The 21,016-nt window shown below is 32.3% G+C and overlaps 1 protein-coding gene across 9 annotated transcripts in view; it reads right to left on the bottom strand.

Annotated features, from left to right (window-relative positions):
• CCDC171 (coiled-coil domain containing 171) overlaps positions 1-21,016 on the bottom strand; it is a 341,501-nt gene that overhangs the window by 117,675 nt on the left and 202,810 nt on the right. For all 9 annotated transcript variants that reach the window (XR_011568027.1, XM_070794512.1, XM_070794515.1 and 6 more), the window contains 2 exons: positions 6,843-6,988; positions 4,742-4,796 (listed from right to left, as the gene is read on the bottom strand). Coding sequence is in view for 8 of the 9 variants with exons in the window: in XM_070794512.1 (XP_070650613.1) it covers positions 4,742-4,796; positions 6,843-6,988 (201 nt within the window). In the remaining variant the exon portion in view is untranslated. The remainder of the gene's footprint in view (positions 1-4,741; positions 4,797-6,842; positions 6,989-21,016) is intronic.

Below are 21,016 nucleotides of genomic sequence, written 5' to 3' on the forward strand. Positions count from 1 at the left end.
TACAAGGAAAGAGACTGAATCAGTAATCAAAAAACTTTCAACAAAGAAAATCACCAGACCAGATAACTTTATGGGTAAATTCTGCCAAAAGTTTAAACAATTAACACCAAACTTTTTCAAACTCTTCCAAAAAATTGAAGTGGAGAGGCTACATCTTAACTCATTCTGTGAGGCCAGTATTACACTGAAACCAAAGTCAGACAATGATATCATGGGAAAACTACAGACCAACAATCCTTACGATTACAGATGCAAAAATTCTCAAAAAATGCTACGAAGCCAAATGTAGCAGTAGTCAAATGATTATACTCTACATAATGAAGTGGTATTTACACCAGAAATGCAAAGGTGATTTAGCATATGTAAGCCAATCTATATAGTACACAACATTAATAGAATGAAGGTTGCAAGTAAAAATGATTATCTAATTTGAGGTAGAAAGAGCCTTTTGCAAAAATAACAACACTTTCATAATAAGAAAACTTTAAAAAACTAAGAACAGAAAAATGTTTCCTCACTCTCATGCAGGACATTTATGAAAAAAATTGATATAACATCATATTTAATGATGCAAAACCAAAAGCTTTCCCTATAAGATCAGGAACAACACACAAGGAGGTCCGCTGTCATCACATTATCTTATGTCTAGGACTGCAAGTTATAGCCAGACAATTAGATTTAAAAAAAGAAAGAAAGAAAAGGAGTAGGGAGGAAAGGAAAAGAAGAAAAGGAGAAAGAACACCCAAATTAGAAAGAAGTAAGTAAAACTATCTTTTATTTATAGAAATCATAATCTTATATATAGAAAATCCTAAAGAATCCACACAAAAAATTATTTGAGCTAATAAATTCAACAAAGTTGCAGTATACAAGACCAATACACAAAATCTATATTTCCATACGCTAGCAATTAAGAACCAAGAAATGAAATTTAAAAGTAATTTCATTTACAACAGCATTTCAATGGATAAAATAATGAGGAATAAATTCAAACAAGGGGCAAAACTTGTACACTGAAAACTATAAAACATTGTTGAAAGACATTAGAGATTTAAATAAATAGGAAGACATCTCATGTCAGGAATTGCAAGACTTAAGACAGCAATTCTCCCCAAATTTGATCTAGTAAATCTAATGGAATCACTACTAAAATTCCAACTGTCTTCTTCAGGCTGGATGGGGTAGGGGAGGCAGTTTGGGGGAGAATGGATACATGTACATGTATGGCTGGGTACCTTCACCTGAAACTATCACAATATTGTTCATCAGTTATACCTCAATACAAAATAAAAAGTCAAAAAAAATTTTTAATTGAAAAATGATCCTAAAATTTATATGGAATTACATGGCACCCTGAAAAGTCAAATCAATCTTGAGAAAATAATAAAGTTGGAAGACTCACATTTCTAGATTTCAAATTTTACTGCAAAGCTACAGTGATCAAAACAGCATGGCCATGATATAAAGATGAATATGAATATCAATGGAATAGAATTGAGATTTCAGGAATAAACTTATTCATCTGTTTAAAATGATTTTCACAAAGAGTACTAAGATTACTGAATGGTGGGAAAGAACGGTCTTTTTAATACATGGGGTGTTGGGATAATTGGACATCCATGGAAAAAAATGAAGCTGGATCCTTGCATCACACCATATATAAAAATTAACTCAGTATGGAACAAAGACCTAAATATAAGAGTTAAGACTATAAAACTCTTTGAAGTAAACTTGGGGAAAATCTTCACAACCTTGGAAATGGCAATGCATTCTTAGATATGAGACCAAACGTGATCAACAAAAGAAAAAAAGTGGACTTCAAAGTTAAAAACTTTTGTTCATCAAAGGACACTGACAAAAGAGTAAAAAGACAACAGCAGAGTAGGATAAGGGGATATAGGAGTGACTGTTTACTGGTACTGGGTTTCTTTTGGGGATGATAAAAATACTCTGGAGTTAGATACTTGGGATTGTTGAATAGCACTGTAAATATATTGAAGGCCACTGAATTGTACATTTTAAAATGGTTTAGTGATTTCTTTTAATGTTCAATAGTTATGGTTTTTCCAAAATACAAAAAGTAGTTCAGAATTCAACTAAACAGAAAAGTGTGTGCATTAAAAAATGCACCTCATGAAAAGTTATAATAATTTTGTATATCTTTGTCCTAATTTTCTTAACCCCAATAACTTGAAATTAGTCCAAAAAGGTTTCCTAATAAAAAGTTAGCTTCTGGTCTACATTTAAAACAGTCATAAATTAAATATATTTAAATTCAATCAAAATAAAATTTCTATTTCTTTGAAAAAATATATACTTTTAAATAAGAATGACAGGCCTTCTTTTTTTAATACTAGTATCAGTCCCAAATAGGGCTTTAAAAATAATAAACAGTCAACTGCTGTGTGTAATACAGTTTTAGGATTTGAAAAGTTGAATGTATCAAATTTAAAAATGAACAAATACCATAAAAGTAATAGCTTCTCCTAAAAACAGTTATGTTTAGTTTAAGTTATTTAAAGTACAAGAAAATAATTTCTACATGAAAGTTCTTTTTACTTGATTCTTGTGTTAGAAGTTAGTATTAAAATTCAATTCAGCAGGTTAAAAATTATTTTTATTCCAGAAAACTTGGTGCATACCTTGAAAACATATGTGCTTTAAAAATCTGAATAGCTATATTATTTGACTATGTACAGTAAACTGTGTCAAACAGCTTGGATGTAACCACAATCATTTTTACTGCACAACGGGATAGCCCAAACCCTCCTTCTGTACTACTCTTAGTTTCTCCAAGAAATAAAAGGCACTAGACAGTCCACAGTGGCCAGAAAATAAACTTGCAAGCTCTGGCCTGAAGACAGACGGGCTGTACCTCCCTGAGAACTTCAGAGGGGACCCACTGGGTCTCTTCCTTATCACCCATTTGTTCTCACCCACACTTTGTAGAAAAGAGAATTAGTCCAATAATCAATTAGCCTTTCCTAAAATTTCATGTCAAGCTTGAAAAGTAATTATAATTTAAAAATCACTATACATACAGAAATTTGCAAAATAACTATTACATCTAAAGGGGGGGAAAGCCATATAGCAAAACTCCAGTGTTTGTAGGCCAATTCTACAGACCTCTTTCTTTCTATTCGATGTTAAAAGAACTGCAAATGAAGAACTCTATGATTATAACTGTTCTGTTGCAATCAGTCTCTGTCATACTTAAACGATATATTTTGCCATTCTCACAACAAAAGGGTAAGGTACGACATTTAGATTTCACACTGATGATGGGTTTTGTCTGATGTCAAAGTCCACGCCCAAGACAGCTGCTATCCAACATTATTTTCCTCTGTTTGAGGAGATGACAAACAATTGAATTTCAAAGGCATTAACTGGTATAGAAAGGTATGCCATGTACATGACATAATTTATTTTTCCCATCCAAAGTCTCACCATATACTGAAAAAACAAAAAAATCTAACCAAAATGTCTTTTTTCCTACAAACCTAAATTTCAGATTTCTAGTATATTTGGACTTGATGTGACCGTATTTAAACTACACTGACAGGCTAAATATTTTAAACAGGAAGGAGGAGAATTCATAGTTTCAAATATTACTTAAAATAACACGCAGAAATTTTAAAAATCAGATTTTTTTTTTCAGAATGCTTTTGGTGAGTTACTTTTAGCTAGTCACTTACAATATCAAAGAATACAGATGCCCAGTGTTTTTAAGATGTTAAAATGTATTAAATATTGGTTGGTTAATGTTATTTATTATTTCCTTAACAAGATTAGTTTATAGGAGATTTTAAGTGATTTAAAACTGTATTATATAAAAAATTTGATTCAAAAATTATTCTAAATATGATTCATTCATAAACTCCATATATCTTAAAAGTACTCGGTACTTCTATTTCTAACAAATTACCTGTTAAACAATAACAGAAACACATAAATAACGTTTCTCTACTTTTAAATAAGGGGTTTCCCTGGTGGCTCAGTGGTAAAGTGCCTGCCTACCAAGAAGATAAATTACAACTTGGAAAATATCATTGCCTAGGTTAAGGTAGATGAGTACTACCAAATACAATATATGATGTCTCTCTCTCTCTCTCTATCTATATATATATATGTATATGTATATGTATATAGGATAGTAGGTTTAAGAGTGCTGAGAGGGACGATGTGCTAAGTCACTTCAGTCATGTCCGACTCTTGGCAGCCCCATGGACTATATAGGTCACCAGGCTCCTCTGTCCATGGAATTTCCCAGGCAAGAATACTGGAGAGGTTGCCATTTCCTCCTCCAGGGGATCTTCCTGATCCAGGGATCAAACCGGTGTTTCTCATATCTCCTGTATTGGCACGCAGGTTCTTTACCACTAGCACCACTTGGGACAGTGTGTTCAAACATTTTATCATTATAAGACATGATGATATCTTAATCGCCTCTAGTTCAGTGAGTAAAGACCACAAACAACTCAAGTGCAATTATACTAGTTTGGAGAAACCACTATTTTCATAGTTTTATCAAGTACATAAAGTGAATTCTGAAAAAAGTTATGCAATATAGCATTGTCCAATACAAATTTTCAGTCATTTGAAAGGATCCTTTTGTTAACTTATTTTTAAAGAAAGCTACAAAATGAATCAAAGTACTTTGTAGTTAATATTGATAAAAGTAATGACCAGGAGAACCGTATCATAATACAAGCTGAACAATATTGAAGAAAAATTATAGTACCTTATGAAGCATATTTTCCACTGTTCTCATATGATTAGCAACACATTCTTTGTCTCTAGAAACAAAATAAAGATTAGGTATTAGTAAAACCCAAACCCTACTGTAACTGTCATTTATTTTAGGGTTAAGTCACTGTCACTGGAAAATAAGGGTTGGTTTTCATTGGACTCCTTCTAAAAGTGTGAAACCTAACCATACTCACTGGTGTGTTTTCACATTTAACTTTTATTTTCAGTTATATTGCCTGCCGTAAATTAGAGGTGAGAAAAACCATATGAATATCTTCAAAGTTAAAAAAAAGAGTGAAAAAAAAAGAAAAAAGAAATCATGATTACATAATTGATATACAGTGTGTTGAAAAGGTTAAACTTGCACTCTTTTAGCTTCTAAATGAAAAAGACTTTAGAAATATTAGTGGTGGATATAAATGGCCATACTATGCACAATAATATTTTCCCTATGACAGGTTTTTTGTGCTATAATAATTACACAAAAACCCTTTATGGCCTTGACCAGAAATATGCAAATTTACTATTCTCTTCTCTAGCCCTGTATATTAAATTTAGCTTTTATGATGAAATTAAAAGTTTAGATGGAAATGCTGAAGACAAAATTTTAATGGTGAATTACAAATTAAAAACTGTAAATAATGTATTAGCTCTCCAAATTTCAAATTAGCTTTTTTAGTGTTATTAAGAATATGTGCCCATGGTCACAGATCTCAGACACGACAAATTCCTGAATTACCAGTAGTACTGTGAAGATGCAATATGAATCTAGAGGTTTTATAATCTTGTTTTCATTAATCTCAGAATTTTCAATGCTCTAAGACATACTAAAAATTACCTATGCTAAGATTCTCATTTGACACGAGAAAACCAACTGAAAAATGACAGCAAAAAACTGATTCAGTCAGACTTACGTTTTTAAAAAATGACAATTTCATATACCCAATATGGGTAGCACAGTGTTATAGAGCTTTACAATTATTCAAATATGTATTGGTGGGTATTCAAACATGCCAATATTGTGGCACTGTGTAAACTCATTTTTTTCATTATGTGTGAGCAATATCCCAAGCCAACTGACAAAGCTGTGGATATCCTAGGATTGCAAACTGCTTGTTTTGTGATTTAGTTTATAGACTACATTCATATTTTCATGGGTAGAGTTTGTCTCCAGACATTTTTAAGTTGTATTTATATATTTGTAAATACACACACACACACACACACATATGTATACATGTGTGTTGTGTACTTGCAAGTACAGGAATCAAGAATTCCAAATTTAGAAACAGTAAGTGTATTAAAATTAGATGTTTCTTTAATCCATAAATAGATTTTCTTTAAGCCATGCAGTTTGTAAAAAGGGTTGTCTTAAAGTACTCCATGAAATTTGATGTGGGGAACAAATAAAAATACCCAAGAGAACTGTTCAATTTGAACTTCACAGTGTATGTCAACTTGATTACCTGGTAAAACGAAAAACACTCCTATCACATTGACATAGTTGCCCACTCTGAAACCTGCCTATTTTTCTCTATTTAACATATTTGAATATACAACCATAAAATTAAAAGAAGTTTCCATGATCAGTATGCTTTTATTGCACTTTAAAAATGCTATAATACACATGTTGGTTATATACTAACATTTCTTTATGAAAATATGATTTGCAATATTAGAATATCATAATATATGCAGAAGCAAATTTGGAAGGCAATGGGACAGAAAGGGTTGAGAAATATGTAATACAGAAACTATTCAAAACTTTAGAATAAAGTGTCTTATAGATTAAGAGTCATATGTTAATGAAAACCTGGTTTCAAACAAGTTAACACTACAACAGAGCCTAAAACACACAACATCAGCGGTTATATAGAAACTTATTCTTTTCTAAGGTTTCTCAATAAAATATACATTTAGTATGTTGAGTTAAGAGTTTTCTCTTTTTGAGGATATATCAGAGAATTTCAAAGAGAGACAGCTGTACTTTTGTTTTCTAACACTGTATTATCCAGGGCTAAAACCCAGAGCATGAAAGTAAGAATTGATCTTTTGTCTGTTTTAAGTGATCTCCCCAAGGTCCAAATGCTCACTTGGCTGCCATGCGGAGGGCACTCTCTGCATCATGGATGTTCTCCTCCAGTCGACGCTTGTCCTGCTCCAGCTGGGTAAGATGTCTATTGAGCTGACGCAGAGATTGATCTTTTCTTCTCAGCTCCATCTTTGCCTCGGAGAGACTCTGCAAGCAGACAGAAAACAGAGTTACTTGTCAGCCCCGATAATTAACTTCAATTTATGCCATAGGCTATTAAACAAAGAAGGATACAGACTGACTGAGAAGTAGACTTGGGTCATTACACATCAAGGTTTAACAAATTTTTGGCAAAAATTTTACATACGTGCTAAACAGAAATGATACAAGTGAGAAGATTCTGAAAAATGTTTAGCTGCAAAATACAACTCTATTTTATTTTTTAAAATACTACAAGGAGAATACATCCTTTTCTTGGTAAAAATATCTGATTATTAAAAACCTCAGGTTACATTTTCCTTTAATGACAAAAAATAAAGATCTCAATGGAAAGTGCACATGAAATTTAGAATCTGTGCAAGAACTATCATATGGCCAAAGTGTGTGTGTGACTGAGAGGAAGGTGGATTAGGATACCAATTAAGAGAATGGGAACCCAAGATTTAAAAGCATCACTGCTATCTTTAAAAATATATCTGTAACAGATTGCTATATACATGTCGGTGAAAAAACAAGCTGGACTCCAAAATAAAATTCACTCATTTCCCATTAAAAAAAACTCTCATATCAGAGATAACACAAACCTGATCAACATTTCAACAGAGAGCTATAAATAATACTTGCATTTGTTATTATAAAAACAGTCCATAAATATTTTCCTACTCAGAGAAGTACAAAATTTGTTGATTAATGTTTGTTTTGCTATGTGCTTTAATCTGAAATATTCACTTAGCACAAGTTTCAAGATACAAGAGTACAACTTCATCTTGGAACTAAGGCTAAAGGTTTTAGAAACTTGTAAGTTAAAGGACCATTTTCTTATTTTAAATTCTAGGATGTAAAATAATATAGGGATCAGAGGATCTCTTAGCACTGAAAATCTGCTCATTTCTCTGTCTATGAGATATCTAGAATATGAGTTTATCAACCAATTTTTCAATTAAGTTTGTTGGACACTGAGCTATATAATTGATTGTATACACATATTTTTGCTTTTTTCTAAGAGTTTAGCCACATATTAACATTCATAACCATGCTTCAAATACCCAGTAAAGAACAACCGAAATGCAGTAATTTCATGTTTAAAACTCTTCTAATAGTATTATTTTAATGCACTCACAATAAAATAAAAAACTCAAGCTGCCTGCATGGGGCTAAAACAATTAATTCACTCTATAAACACTGTGAATTGAAAGCAAAACCAATAAGGTATTTTTAAACGCTAAAAAAAAATTTTAATTCAATATTTTACTTTTCAAACAGTCAAGCTGCATGCTATCAGACAAATACAAGTCAAAAACTAAAAATAAGCAAACTATGATTACTTTTTAGACATTACGTTTTATTTAAAATCTTTAGTAGTAACAGATCTTCAAGAATATCCCACTTTGGAAGTAGTCACTGATTCGAGCCAACTTTAAAAAGACAACAAAAAAGAAATTTGAAAAGCTGTGCTAAACCTACTTAGTCTGTGCCAATGTTAAGATATTTAAAGGCACTGAAGTATCATGAGATTTCTTTCTTTAAAAAAATAAAATCCAGTTGAGTCCTTTTAAAGTCAATATTTCTGACATCTTTCAGGTAATAAAAAAAAATGCTATTTTTCAGATGTGAAGATAAAATTAATGATCTACCACCAGTTACACATAAAGCTTGAGTTCTTTTTCCAACGGAAATAATAGAATGTGCCAATCCATTCAAATTCTCTTGCTCAGTAATTCTTATGACTAGAGGTGTATATTTGTGAGGGACGTTCAGGATATTGATTCCAGTCTCATCCAGAGTGAAGCTCACTGGTCCAATCTAAGGGAACCCATGACCTTAAAATCACTATAAAACCACACTTGACTTTTCAGCAATTCTATGATACCCTTCCAAAGAAGCTATAACTCATGGAATTAGAATCTCCACTGTATATCTAAATCTACCAGCTTGCATCAGCTTTCACCTCCTTCTCTCAGGTGCAAGGTCAGGGAGCCACCAAAGTCTCCTAAAGCTCACCCTGCGTCAGAGGTACAGCTGAATACTTTACTCTAAGACTAAACCTACAGACAACAAACAAAAAATAGCAGAAATAAAGTGGTATGAATCATACTTCTTTAGTGTAAAAATGAAGAGAGAATGGTTTTTGAAGAACGAATAATCATTTATATAACCTATGGACACAGAAGTCTCATTTTAAAGAGCTGAGGAACATCACAATGCAGTAATACGTCTTTTTACTGATATCCACATTATTGTCTTTGATGGCAAAAGTAGAATCCTTAAAAACCCTAACACTGAGCTTTTAAAAAAGAAAAACATATGTATATGTGTGCATATATATATATATGACATACACATATGTATTTACACCATTTATAAAATATATTATAGATACATATAAAGTTTGAAGTTCAGCTTTTCTTTACTCCTGTTCAGATTTATCTAATTAAAACCCATGATAAACTTCACAGACTCTAATATTTCCAACCGAAGGACTCAAACCAAGAAGGTGTGCCTCTGGGCAGCAAGGCAACAATGATAAGCAGCAGGTTAGCCACTAATTTCTCTACCGGGTAGATTGTGAAAGTGTGATGTTCTGATATCCAAGAAACTGTTCAGGAGAGAATAGGATAAATCAAGTTTAATAACTCTGCTCCTAATTGTTCCCCCAATGCTCAACTCTAATTACTTGGAGAACTCTCCTGACTGTCACCTGATATTAAGTTGTTGGAGGCTGAGCCTGGAACAGCAAGATAATCAATAAACATTTAGTGGGGAGAAGAATGAAGATCCTGTTAAGCAGTGGGAACCTGCAGCACCCAAAGCCCTTCTGCTCATGAGAAAACCTATGGGACAACCATCGTGATTGCGAAGCAATAATCCAAAGCACTGTTTTTAGGCCTTGAGGCCTTTAGGCAACAGTACATTTGAGGAAAAGAGGTTAACACGGTCACCCTAATTACAGCCCACTTTCACATACTTCATATATAAGCGAAGACAAGCCAATTAGGTAGAAAGGAAGATAAGGGAAGTTTTATTTGTATACTAATTAAACCCCTGATGAAATTAAAGGAAAAACATACAGCTCTGTAATTGTGTCTGAGAAAGGTCACTTCAGGTTCAGTTATCAGAACAGCACAGCCTTGAGATATTTCACTTAATCCACAATACAGCCCTCATTTTGTACTCAGGTCTTAATATTTACCAAAAAAAAAAGAAAAATTCAAAGCCTGATACTGCATTTATCTTTAAACTGTGTTGTGAACAATTTTAGCTATTAGAAAGTTAATGCTAAATATAACAGAAGTTTAAAAGGAAAAATATCACCTAGACAAGAACCAATGCCACAATATTATTTATCAAACATTCTGAGTTTTCACTTTAAATCCAAAGTGTTTTAAAACAACTATTTACAACAGAATCCCAAGCTGACTGTATTTTAGAAGCTATTCTGCAATATATTTGTTGTATTTCTTTTAAGATAATGATGTCATTGCTCACGTATACCTCTCATAGTCCAGAGGGAAAAGCCAATGCTTTCACTAGAATACTATTATAAGATATTTTTACATCTAGTTATTTTCCTAAGATGGTCATGAAAAGCAATGTATCACTAATGAAATATGGCAGGGTAGTATGGATACCAACCAAGTAGTTAAGTATAGAGAAAGCTTAGGGGTAGAATATATGAGAGAGGTGAATATTAAAATACCGACATGTTTTTTAAATGTCTGTTTTCTTATCTACAGTTCCTGAAGTTTCTATAATCAAAGTGTTACCACTGAATAAGAACACAAATCATTTTCTTAAGTCATACATAATTTCATACTTACTTCTAAAGTTATAAACATTTATTACACTTAACAATTTTTAAAAAATTAATTGTGAATATAAATTGAAATTCTATTACTTTGCACCTATGAAAACATTTTACAGTGGAATGTTTAATAACATCTTTATTGAGATATAATTCACAAGCCACATAATTCACACTTTTAAAGTGCAAAATTAAGTGGGTTTTAGGATATTAACAAAGTTGTGCAACCATCACCAATGGAGGTCTTTTTTGAAGAGAAGTTCTTTAAAAAAAAAAAAACTTATCAAAACAATAGGGCAATATAGTATATCTCATTACCTCACAGCTAGCTCTAATTTTAAATGACACAAGATATACAGAGTTTAAATTTTGTTCAGTAAAAGTTTCAAAAGTATAAAATTTATAACATGAATTCCCTGAATTAGAATACTTGATTAATAAATGTGGTATTTAGTACCAAAGTTAGTTACCTGAAAGAATGTACAAAAATCTCCAACTATTATTCCTGGATGTTAAGGGAAGCATCTAACATAGCTCTTTCTCATAAGTACACTACTGTACCTACCGCCTTAGACCATTACGCCAGCTATGAAGACCAAGCCCCAGGAGATTTCACTTTCATAGATTTTCTTTTGTCTAATGGGAAATATCTATGGATCCACATTTCTACAGACTAAAAGCTAATGGCTTTTTCAATTTGGTAGAAAAGTTAGTCATACAAAATGTAAGACCAGACAACAACACAAGTGTAAAAAAGAACAAAGCTACATTTCCTAGGTTAAGAAAAGAACATCTGTAACATCTTTTTCTAAAATTGTACTACGGTCCCACTGTAATTTTGGAATAAACATTCCTAGACTGTGATGAGTTAGGTAAAACATCTCAAGGCATTAAAACTCATGTTGGAAAAAGAAACAGCACTGTCTTTTGCCCTACCATTATAATATGACCACAAGAAAATCACATTAATCAAGAATTAGTTATCTGTTGGGTGGGTCAAACTATGCAGACTGCCACAAAAAGTATAAATTTAAAATGATACAACCACCAGATTTATAATTGGGTACACAAGTTAATGATGAAACTAAAGAATGATACAGTTTATAATAAAGCTTGAAAATCTGTGAGATAAGCAACTAGAGAATTTACAATAAAGATATAATAGTAAAAGATATTGGTATGTAGTAAAATTATTATATGAATAAATTTTAGTTTTGGTATTCTACATTTTATATGGATAATTTGTATTAAAAGTTCTGCAATTTTAAGTTATCTTCTTAAGGACATTATCTTCTATTATTTTCTAATAATAAACTAATACAAAACATAGGTGACATTAATAAACCAAAGCTAAAGATCAAATAAATTACCCACTTTGGGAACTAATAAATAACAGCCCTTATTAGAATTCACATGTCTAGTAAGACACAGATGTGAAAGTGTCCTATAACTGTAAAAGGCTACAAAAATTTAATATGCATAATTAATGTAACACTTAGACTTCGACATGTAGTGTTATTACACAGTCTTCTTTAAATCTCTCTATATATAGCAACTTATGAGTTCCTATTTTAATTTTACATCATCCTTTACACATAAGCATTATATAAACATTCATAAATTGTTTAAAGTAAGTATTTCTATCACACTTGAAAAAGGTAAAATAACATTAACAAAAAGGTGTAAAAAAGTCACTTTAATAGAAGACCATATGGTAGATGAGTTTCAAAAGATGGAGCAGACAAGCAATGAAAATTCACCTTCAAAATTTCAAAGTATGCTATAACGTTTTGCTGTATGCTTTATGATTATTGGCACCACATTTCCACATGTTCCTTTGAAAACATCCTCCTAAATTCCACCAGTATAAAAGGAAAAAAGTTAATCCTGCCCAGTAAACTCACTGAAAATGATCAGTAGTAAAATATAGTGGAAAGGAAAAGAATCTCATAAAAGTGTTCAAAACATATTTAACACCATTTGTTCCATGCCTCACATAGTACTACAAAACTCTGGTAGGCTAAGTGGGTTAGATAATAATGAGGTAAACTGGGAGAGAAATTGTTAAAAGACACTTAAAATGACAAAAAAAAAAAAAAAGGAGGATAATAAAGAGAATTACGAGAGCCCTCTCAACTAGAAAATACACTCAGAAAAGTACAGACAAGTGGCGGCTAGATTTATTGTGACACATGGCATGTAAGCAGTAACGTGGCAGTAATGTTTTCTCAGAATATAAAACAAACCGCATTTGGCTGCGCTACAGACCTCAGGAGACAGAAACTAGCTGCAGGTGACAACCACCATGATGCGCTAATAAAACCAACTCTTACACGACCTCTATTTTGTCCCAGTGAATAGCTAATAAATAAAGGGATGGAATACAATAAGTCCTTCTGTTAGATTTTATCAGCTATGGACTGCTCAGCAGGTTCTAAAAACTTCACCCAGTTGACAGTCCTTAGTTATGTGGCGGTCCAAAAATTTGCAGAATTCCCTAGCAATATTTTAAATGAGTCAAGCTATGAATTAAGTTGCAGGAAAATATCATTTAGAAATTAAATACTGCTTTTAAATCATTTGGGAATTACCTAAAACAAATGTCTACTTAGAATTGAGAAATATGAATAATTTATAAGGAGCTTCATATGGTTGGATTTCTGACACTTAAAAAGAACTTACTGTCAGAAGAATTTTTCAATTTCAAGAATTCTTTTTGTGATGTAATTGAACAGGACAGATAAATCCTATACAATAATTAAAATATCTTCATATTAATATTTCTATTGTACTATAAAATTTAAATGACTATCTTGATTTGCTGAATATGTTTTATATTAAATAATATTAATAAAGTCAATCCAATATCAGCTGAGTAAAAATTAATTATTTAAGAGAATGTGAAGATCAAGTTTAAATTAGAAAAATAAACTTAGGTTCTTTTACATTTAAATGTAGATAAAACAAAGTCTGAGTTTTTTTCTTAAGAAAATCTATTCATTGGGCGAATTTTTTTGTATGAGATTTCACCACTGATTTCTATCTTCATTTTAGAGATATATTCACAGGGGAAAATTCTGAACTACAAACCTTTCCTACATTTCCTGATCTGAGCATTCCACCTTTGTACGAAGGCACTAGGTCTGTTCTGGAACCATGCCTATCATATTTGTCATCGTCGTGAAGTCGCTCAGTCGTGTCCGACTCTTCATGACCCCATGGACTGTAGCCCACCAGGCTCCTCCATCCATGGAATTTTGTAGGCAAGAGTCCTGGAGTGGGTTGCCATTTCCTTCCCCATGCCTATCATATTAGAAGTGTGCGGTAAATGTTTGCTATTTTAACTTAGTTCACCCAAATCCTAGGGGAAAAAACAGCTAGAGTGACAACTGAACCATATTATCGTTATCACACAAGCATTTTATAGTTATATCAACTCAATTGATTCTTCATAGTCCGGTGAGATAGATTGCATTATCACTTCTATTTTACATACAAGGAAAGTAAGAATCAGAAAAGTTAAGTAATGTTCCCAAGATCATGTAACTTCTAGCTGGATTTACACCAAAATGTGAGCCCAAGTCTTCTAAATCTAAACCCTTACTCTTTTTTTCAGTTGAGGTAACACTGGTTTATAACTTCGTATGTTTCACGTGTACAATATTTTATGAAGACGTCCATGTACACTGCAGCATGCTCACGACCCGAAGTTTTGTTTCCACCCATTACCATGCAGTTGACTCCCTCTACCCATTTCATCCTCTCCCGCTTCCCTTCCCCTGTCATAACTAGTAGTGTGTTCTCTGCATCTATGTGTCTAAAACCCTATTCTTTATCCTGCACCACAATATTAGTAACCACCTCTCCAGACTTTGCATAAAAATCCACTAACTGGGAATTCCCCATGGAAGGAGAAAACTAGTATTTCACCTACGTGTCAATTTCTTGGTAAGGTCAGTAAGGCATTTCAATCTATTTAAATGGCTGCTTTCTATTTATATTGAAACAAATTCCAATTAGGGCATTAGTGTTATACAATGGCACTGCTTCAACATCAAAAATCCAAGTATGCACAATTCAAGGTCCCCTCTGAGAAAGTGAGATCACTGTCATCACTTATGTACTAATGAAATAAGAAATAAATATTTGCATAGCAAAGGATAAATTATGCAGCATGTCAATGCAGTACAGAATTTTATATAATTCAAAACCACACTGGGCTGTTGCTTTTTTATTTTCACCTTTTAAAAAGAAAAGGAGTATCTCTGTCGCTTTCCTTGACAAGTTGGCATCAGCAATGAACTTTCCCTGCAGATCTTGAAGTTTGGTTAACTAGCACATACCTCAACTTTTAAAATAGTTATTAAAGGAACTCCACACTCACAACAGTATACCAAGCTCTATAATCTCAGTACTTGTATCTAAATCCTCCTGTTAAGGAGATTTTAATTCCTCTGTAAAAAGTCATCTATGCATCTAATTTAATCTAAATACCACCCTTAAAGCACTGTTACCATACAGACTACATTATCCTATTAGAGTAACAGAAGAATTAGTAATTAGTACTGAAATTTGTTAATCTAAGATATGAAAGTAGAGTTTATTTGAGTTAAAACCATTCCATTATATTTACTCTGAAAGGGAGAGGGGAGAGAAGATGGGGGAAAGGAAGAGAACTGAGAGATGGAGACCAGCAATTCAATACCACAGTTCTGATGCTGTGCCAAGTCACAAACATTTATTATTCACAGCAAACCTGTAATAGGAATATATTTTCTCTATTAATTTACATTTCATACTACTGGTTTTGAACTCTGACTAGGTATAATGTAGGCACCTTACTTTAACTCTGTGCCTCAGTTTCCTCATTTGCAAAACAGGAATAACAGTAAAATTTACTTCATAGAGTTATATTATATTCATTCATGTGAATAAAGCCGATGGCAACTACAGTAAAACCTGCTGTTTCACCTGGTTGCCCTCACTGCTCAAATATCTCTACTACTGCAAACACTCTAACCAGGAGGTAAAAGTGAGAGGGGTTCCCCTGTATAAAAAAAAAAAAATGCACCTTCATCAAATTTGGCCCTCAAACCTAAAACAACCTCTTCATCTGGTGTCTAACTGAAGAAATGGTAACACAGTCCAACAAGGAAGAAAACCCAGCTGTTTGGAGTTTGTCTAGAATATGGCATCTCTAGTTTGGGCCCTCCAGAAAAGACTTTTTAAAGAAATAAAAACAAATAAGAACAGTTTATTTAACTGAATATTCTGAAAGGAATTTTAAAAATGAAACAGCTTATTTTTCCACTATTAACTTCGAATATTCCATTAGATCTCCCTGAGGAATTCTTAAAGATGCTTCTGATCATGTAAGATTTTTGCTTTGTAGGCTGATCCTAAAACCTAACCAAAACATAGAATGTGACTCTACTGTATTTACTTCATCATTCAAGATACATTTATTATACGTCTATCCATGCCACGGCTGTAAATACTAGTAGTAATAGCAATAACAATAGCTAACAGTTTCTGAATAGTTACTTATGCCAGACATTAACACAATCAGCCCTCATAACAACTCTATGAAGTAAATTTTATTATTATTCCTATTTTACAAATGAGGAAACTGAGGCACAAGAGTTGAAGTAAGGTGCCTAGATTACACAGAGCCAGAGTTCAAAACCAGCAGTATGATATGTAAATTAACAAGTAGAGAAAATATACTCCTCTTGGCAAGAATTTCCTATCTAAAAAGATGTAGTTTAAAAAGTACCTTGTATTAAAGCTAGGTGACCAGTGTCGTGAAGTGCATTCTCAGCAGAATAATATGGCATGTTCTGAGAAATCCTAGAGGTAACTTTAGTCTGAAGATAAGGAGCTATTGAGAATGACAGGAGAAAAGATGAGAAAGGTACATATAGGCCAGATACGGTCAGAAAACTAGACTTTTCCTTGCAAATGATTTTTATAAGTATTCCACAGAGTTGCATCAGTACATCTTGTGGGGAACACTTGAATTAGCGAACTCCCAAACCGCAAACTTCTTTCAACCAGAATTTGCTTTACTGTTCACTATGAGCTTTTGTACAATTCCCAGCCATGCAGCAGCGTTCTCTGATCTCCGTCTCGGGGATCATACACAAAAACTATAACTGCCAAATTAGAATGAATACAAGAGATCATTCAGGCCATACTGCAACCATTCATTTACATCTTCAGTTGGACTCTAATAAAGTTTTAATAAGATTTCACCTTTGAGAATCAAGATTCACTGATATGCTAGATAAAAAGGGATTTTAGAAAGAACTGGTTTGTGACAGATCATTTTCCTTAGCATTATCTGAAATTCACTTTTACACTACTCAAGCAGAGTACATATTATTTACTTGATATAAATGAAGCATCCTAGCCAAATATTTTCTATTTCTACTAATAACCACATGAAATCCTATATGTTTTTTGAATCATATAACAGAGAACCATAAGCTTTGTGTCATAGAAATGTATGATGAAAAGAATCTACTATTGAACTTAGCAATTTTTTAAGGAGAACTACACCATTTAGTCTATAATTTCAAACACTTTTTTTTCAGACTTTTACCAATAACACATTGGTTATATATGTGAGTTACTTTGGCGAAAAAAGGTTAGAACAAAGTTACCACTGGAAATAACCATTAAGGTTTCTAATTAACTAAAAGAGTGGGTACCAGCTCTCCTATTCTATGATTAATGAACTACAAAAGTTAATTTTTAACATATCTCCATGAAATAGAAAAATTTTAATCTCACTTCACTCTATTAATTACAGAAAAAGAGACTGAGACTGAATAACACACAGGCTGCTAAAATAAAGATGAAAGTTCACTTCTAAAAACAACCACAGCTTCAGCAACAGTTAGTAAATTCAAACAAAGTACTAGGAACAAGCAGTCAGATAGATGGACCCAAGCCTCAGTACAATTTCTTGAGAAACTGTTCTTAGGAGAACTTGTGTCTCTGTTTTGGAAGTAATGGTTGGAAATATATATATATATATATATAAAACATTTATTTAATATATATGTATATGTATGTGTGTGTGTGTGTAATAATCATTTGAGGAAGTAATACAGCAAAGCGCTGTTGTGCTCGAGCTTTGCTTCAAATGGAATTTTTCCTGTGTGAGGATATGCATGTGTGTACACACATGTATATATACATACTCAACGCATAGTACCATTTTGATTATTAAGGTTTTCCCATAACATTAGTATGGTTTACAATTCTGGTCCCTCTGTAACCAGCCCATTCACTTGAAGAAAAGAAAAACACACAGCTATTCTATCCTTCTAAATGAGCGAGATCACCATCTAGTGGTAACTCCTTGAAAAGGCAGGCATAAGGTTTCTGGAGCCTAGAAAATGTTTCATAAAACATAGAAGATCCTCTGCAGAAGGAAATGGCTGGCTACCCGCTCCAGTATACTTGCCTGGAGAATTTCACGGACAGAGGAGCGTGGCAGTCCATGGGGTTACAAAGTCAGACATGGCTGAGTGACCAACACTTAATAGTCTAGAACATTCAAGTTTATTTAGAGAAAAACAGAATAATACACTGAACAATCTTTTTATACGAATAAAAACTCTAAGCAACAAAAAAAGTGCCGAGACATATGGCTCCCTGTTTTCAGCTGTCTTAACAAACCAGAGTAAACCAGTTACAGATATTAAACTGTAAAGTTATACAAAATTTGATCAATATGGCTAACAAGAAAACAGATTCTTTATCTTCTCTGTATTTTATAAAGTTTGAACAATTAGTTATTGTAGCTGATTGTATTTGTTCCACCTTCCTGAGAGGGAAGTATGCTCTCCTGTCTCACTGAGATCTGGCTTGATCATGAAATTAATGGAGCCTCTTCTGGCAAGATTATATATTCCTTGTCCTTTCAGAATCAAGAGTGCCCAGGTTTCTTTCTTTGGCTAATGAAATGTGGGCAGAATTTAAAACAGTGTTGCTTCATGAGACCAATAGTGTCTAAGGTAGAGGCTGCTCTGTCAGCCTCACTCATAAAGAAAGGAACCCATGATGTAGAAGCACAGCTAATCCATGATGAGTGTGTACATGTGAGAAGCTGCCTATCATAAGGCCACTGAAATTTTGGAGTCATTTGTTACTGCAACATTACATACAATATACTGACTGATACAGTTTTATTCCCACATGTGACAATTTACTCTAGGAATTAGACAGCTATGAAATCATCTGTAGATACTTTAGAAAATCAGTTTCAAGTCTGATTAGATCATCAGAAGAAACTAATTGTAACTACATATTAAAACCAGAGCAAGTCATTTGATATTTTTGGCAGTATAAAGGTATGATAAATGTATACCACTATCTTACAGAAAAATATTGAGTCTATGTACTATAAATCAAAATAAATTTATCCATACAGTTATAATTCATTAAAAGTTTTCTTCCAAAGCCTTTCCTAACTTATATATGCATATTTTAATTGATATTTTCATTCTAAAAACTCTAATAAGAAAATATATCTAAGCAATTCTCTGTTCTCTTTCTTTCCTGTCTGAAAAATAAGTTATATTTATTGATATTTTAAAATGACCATGATATATTTCTAAATTTTAAAATGTAGTACTATAATACTATAAAACATGATACCATATTCTTAAGATACATATATGATAGACATATTAACATGATATAAATATATTCATTAAATTTTTGAAAGGTATACATCAAAATGGTAATAGAATTACTCTTTTCTTATTTTCTTTTTTTGTTTTATTATTTTCCATTATTTTCAACAAAAAAATATATAAACAAACTAAACAAAAAAACACAACTGACACAATTCTCTTAAGATCAGCTTTCAACATGAAATCTTAGTTTAAATTTATATTCAGGATATCATAACAATAGTAATTCAAATTGATTTTTTTAATGTGCTCTACTCAACAAAGGGTAGGAAATTATTCAGTTATATAGCTATATAACCCTTTATAGAATGGTCAAAATATCTATATATAGATGGATGTATATAATATACACTTAAATTTAATCACTATCATTTATACAACCCCTTGAGAAAGAAGGTTTCAATGATTTGTTTCCCTTCCAGAAAATAAGCACTATAATAGCCTTAGTATTTCTTAAGCTAACAGTCACATCATAATTCTTCCATGTGATTCAAGGGATTTTGTCAAACCCCCTTTATAATTAAAGTTGCCTCTTTTTAAGGCTTTTAGCCATGACACAGCATAGAAGTCTTAAATACACATTCTCTGCTGATAAACGATTTTCTAAATTCCACAAGGACTCTATGTCTGTTCTATGCCACAAGACTTAGATCAGAAAAACAAATGATTTCTATTTCTACCACATAAGTACACTTGATGATTCTGGTCCACTTTGACACTCTGCCTTTACTCCTGAAATAAGATGAAACCACTATAAAGATGTTGCTGTTTCATCAATCACAGTGATTTTACCTAGTTGGTACTCTTTAACAATAATCATGGTAAAGTACATACACTTCCTTAACAACATTTTGGAATTTGGGATGGTTTTCATTATCAGAAGACAAAACTGAAAAATATGTTTTACTCTTTGTAGTTTCAGGCATCCTAATTTTACAGAAGTTAATACTACCTTATATATTCTTCTGGAATTAAAACATAGAAAATAACACTTATACACATTCCCTAAGATAGAAGCACTAAAAAGTCATTCACTAGGTAACACTTTAATTGTGAAAATACTAAAATAAAATTCTAATTTTAAAATTAGTAAGCCCTGGTATTTTCTGAAACAGCATGTTGAATTAGTGATGTAACAGTAAAATATTACTAAACTTCCAAATAAAACTTGAGCATACTGTTTCCTACAAACAGAAAGGCATGATTTAGAACACATAGAGGTAAAATCACCTCTAAAATGAGTTAAACACTGTCACCTAATCATGTTACAAATATAAACATATAATTAGGTAATTTTCTCCAAGTCTGAGACATTTTAATTTACGCTCACTCTATTATAAATGTAATATTCTAAAGTTGGTTACTATAATTGAACATAGTTAAATATTTCCGAAACAAAGCCATGACTAAGTCTCAGATTAATGAAAACTAAAATTAACACTTTCAGACAGTAAATAAATTTTGATTAGCTCTTTAAATTACAATGTACTCTTTACTATAAAAACT

Source organism: Bos indicus, chromosome 8 (assembly GCF_029378745.1).
Source record: "Bos indicus isolate NIAB-ARS_2022 breed Sahiwal x Tharparkar chromosome 8, NIAB-ARS_B.indTharparkar_mat_pri_1.0, whole genome shotgun sequence".
Classification (NCBI taxonomy): domain Eukaryota; kingdom Metazoa; phylum Chordata; class Mammalia; order Artiodactyla; family Bovidae; genus Bos; species Bos indicus.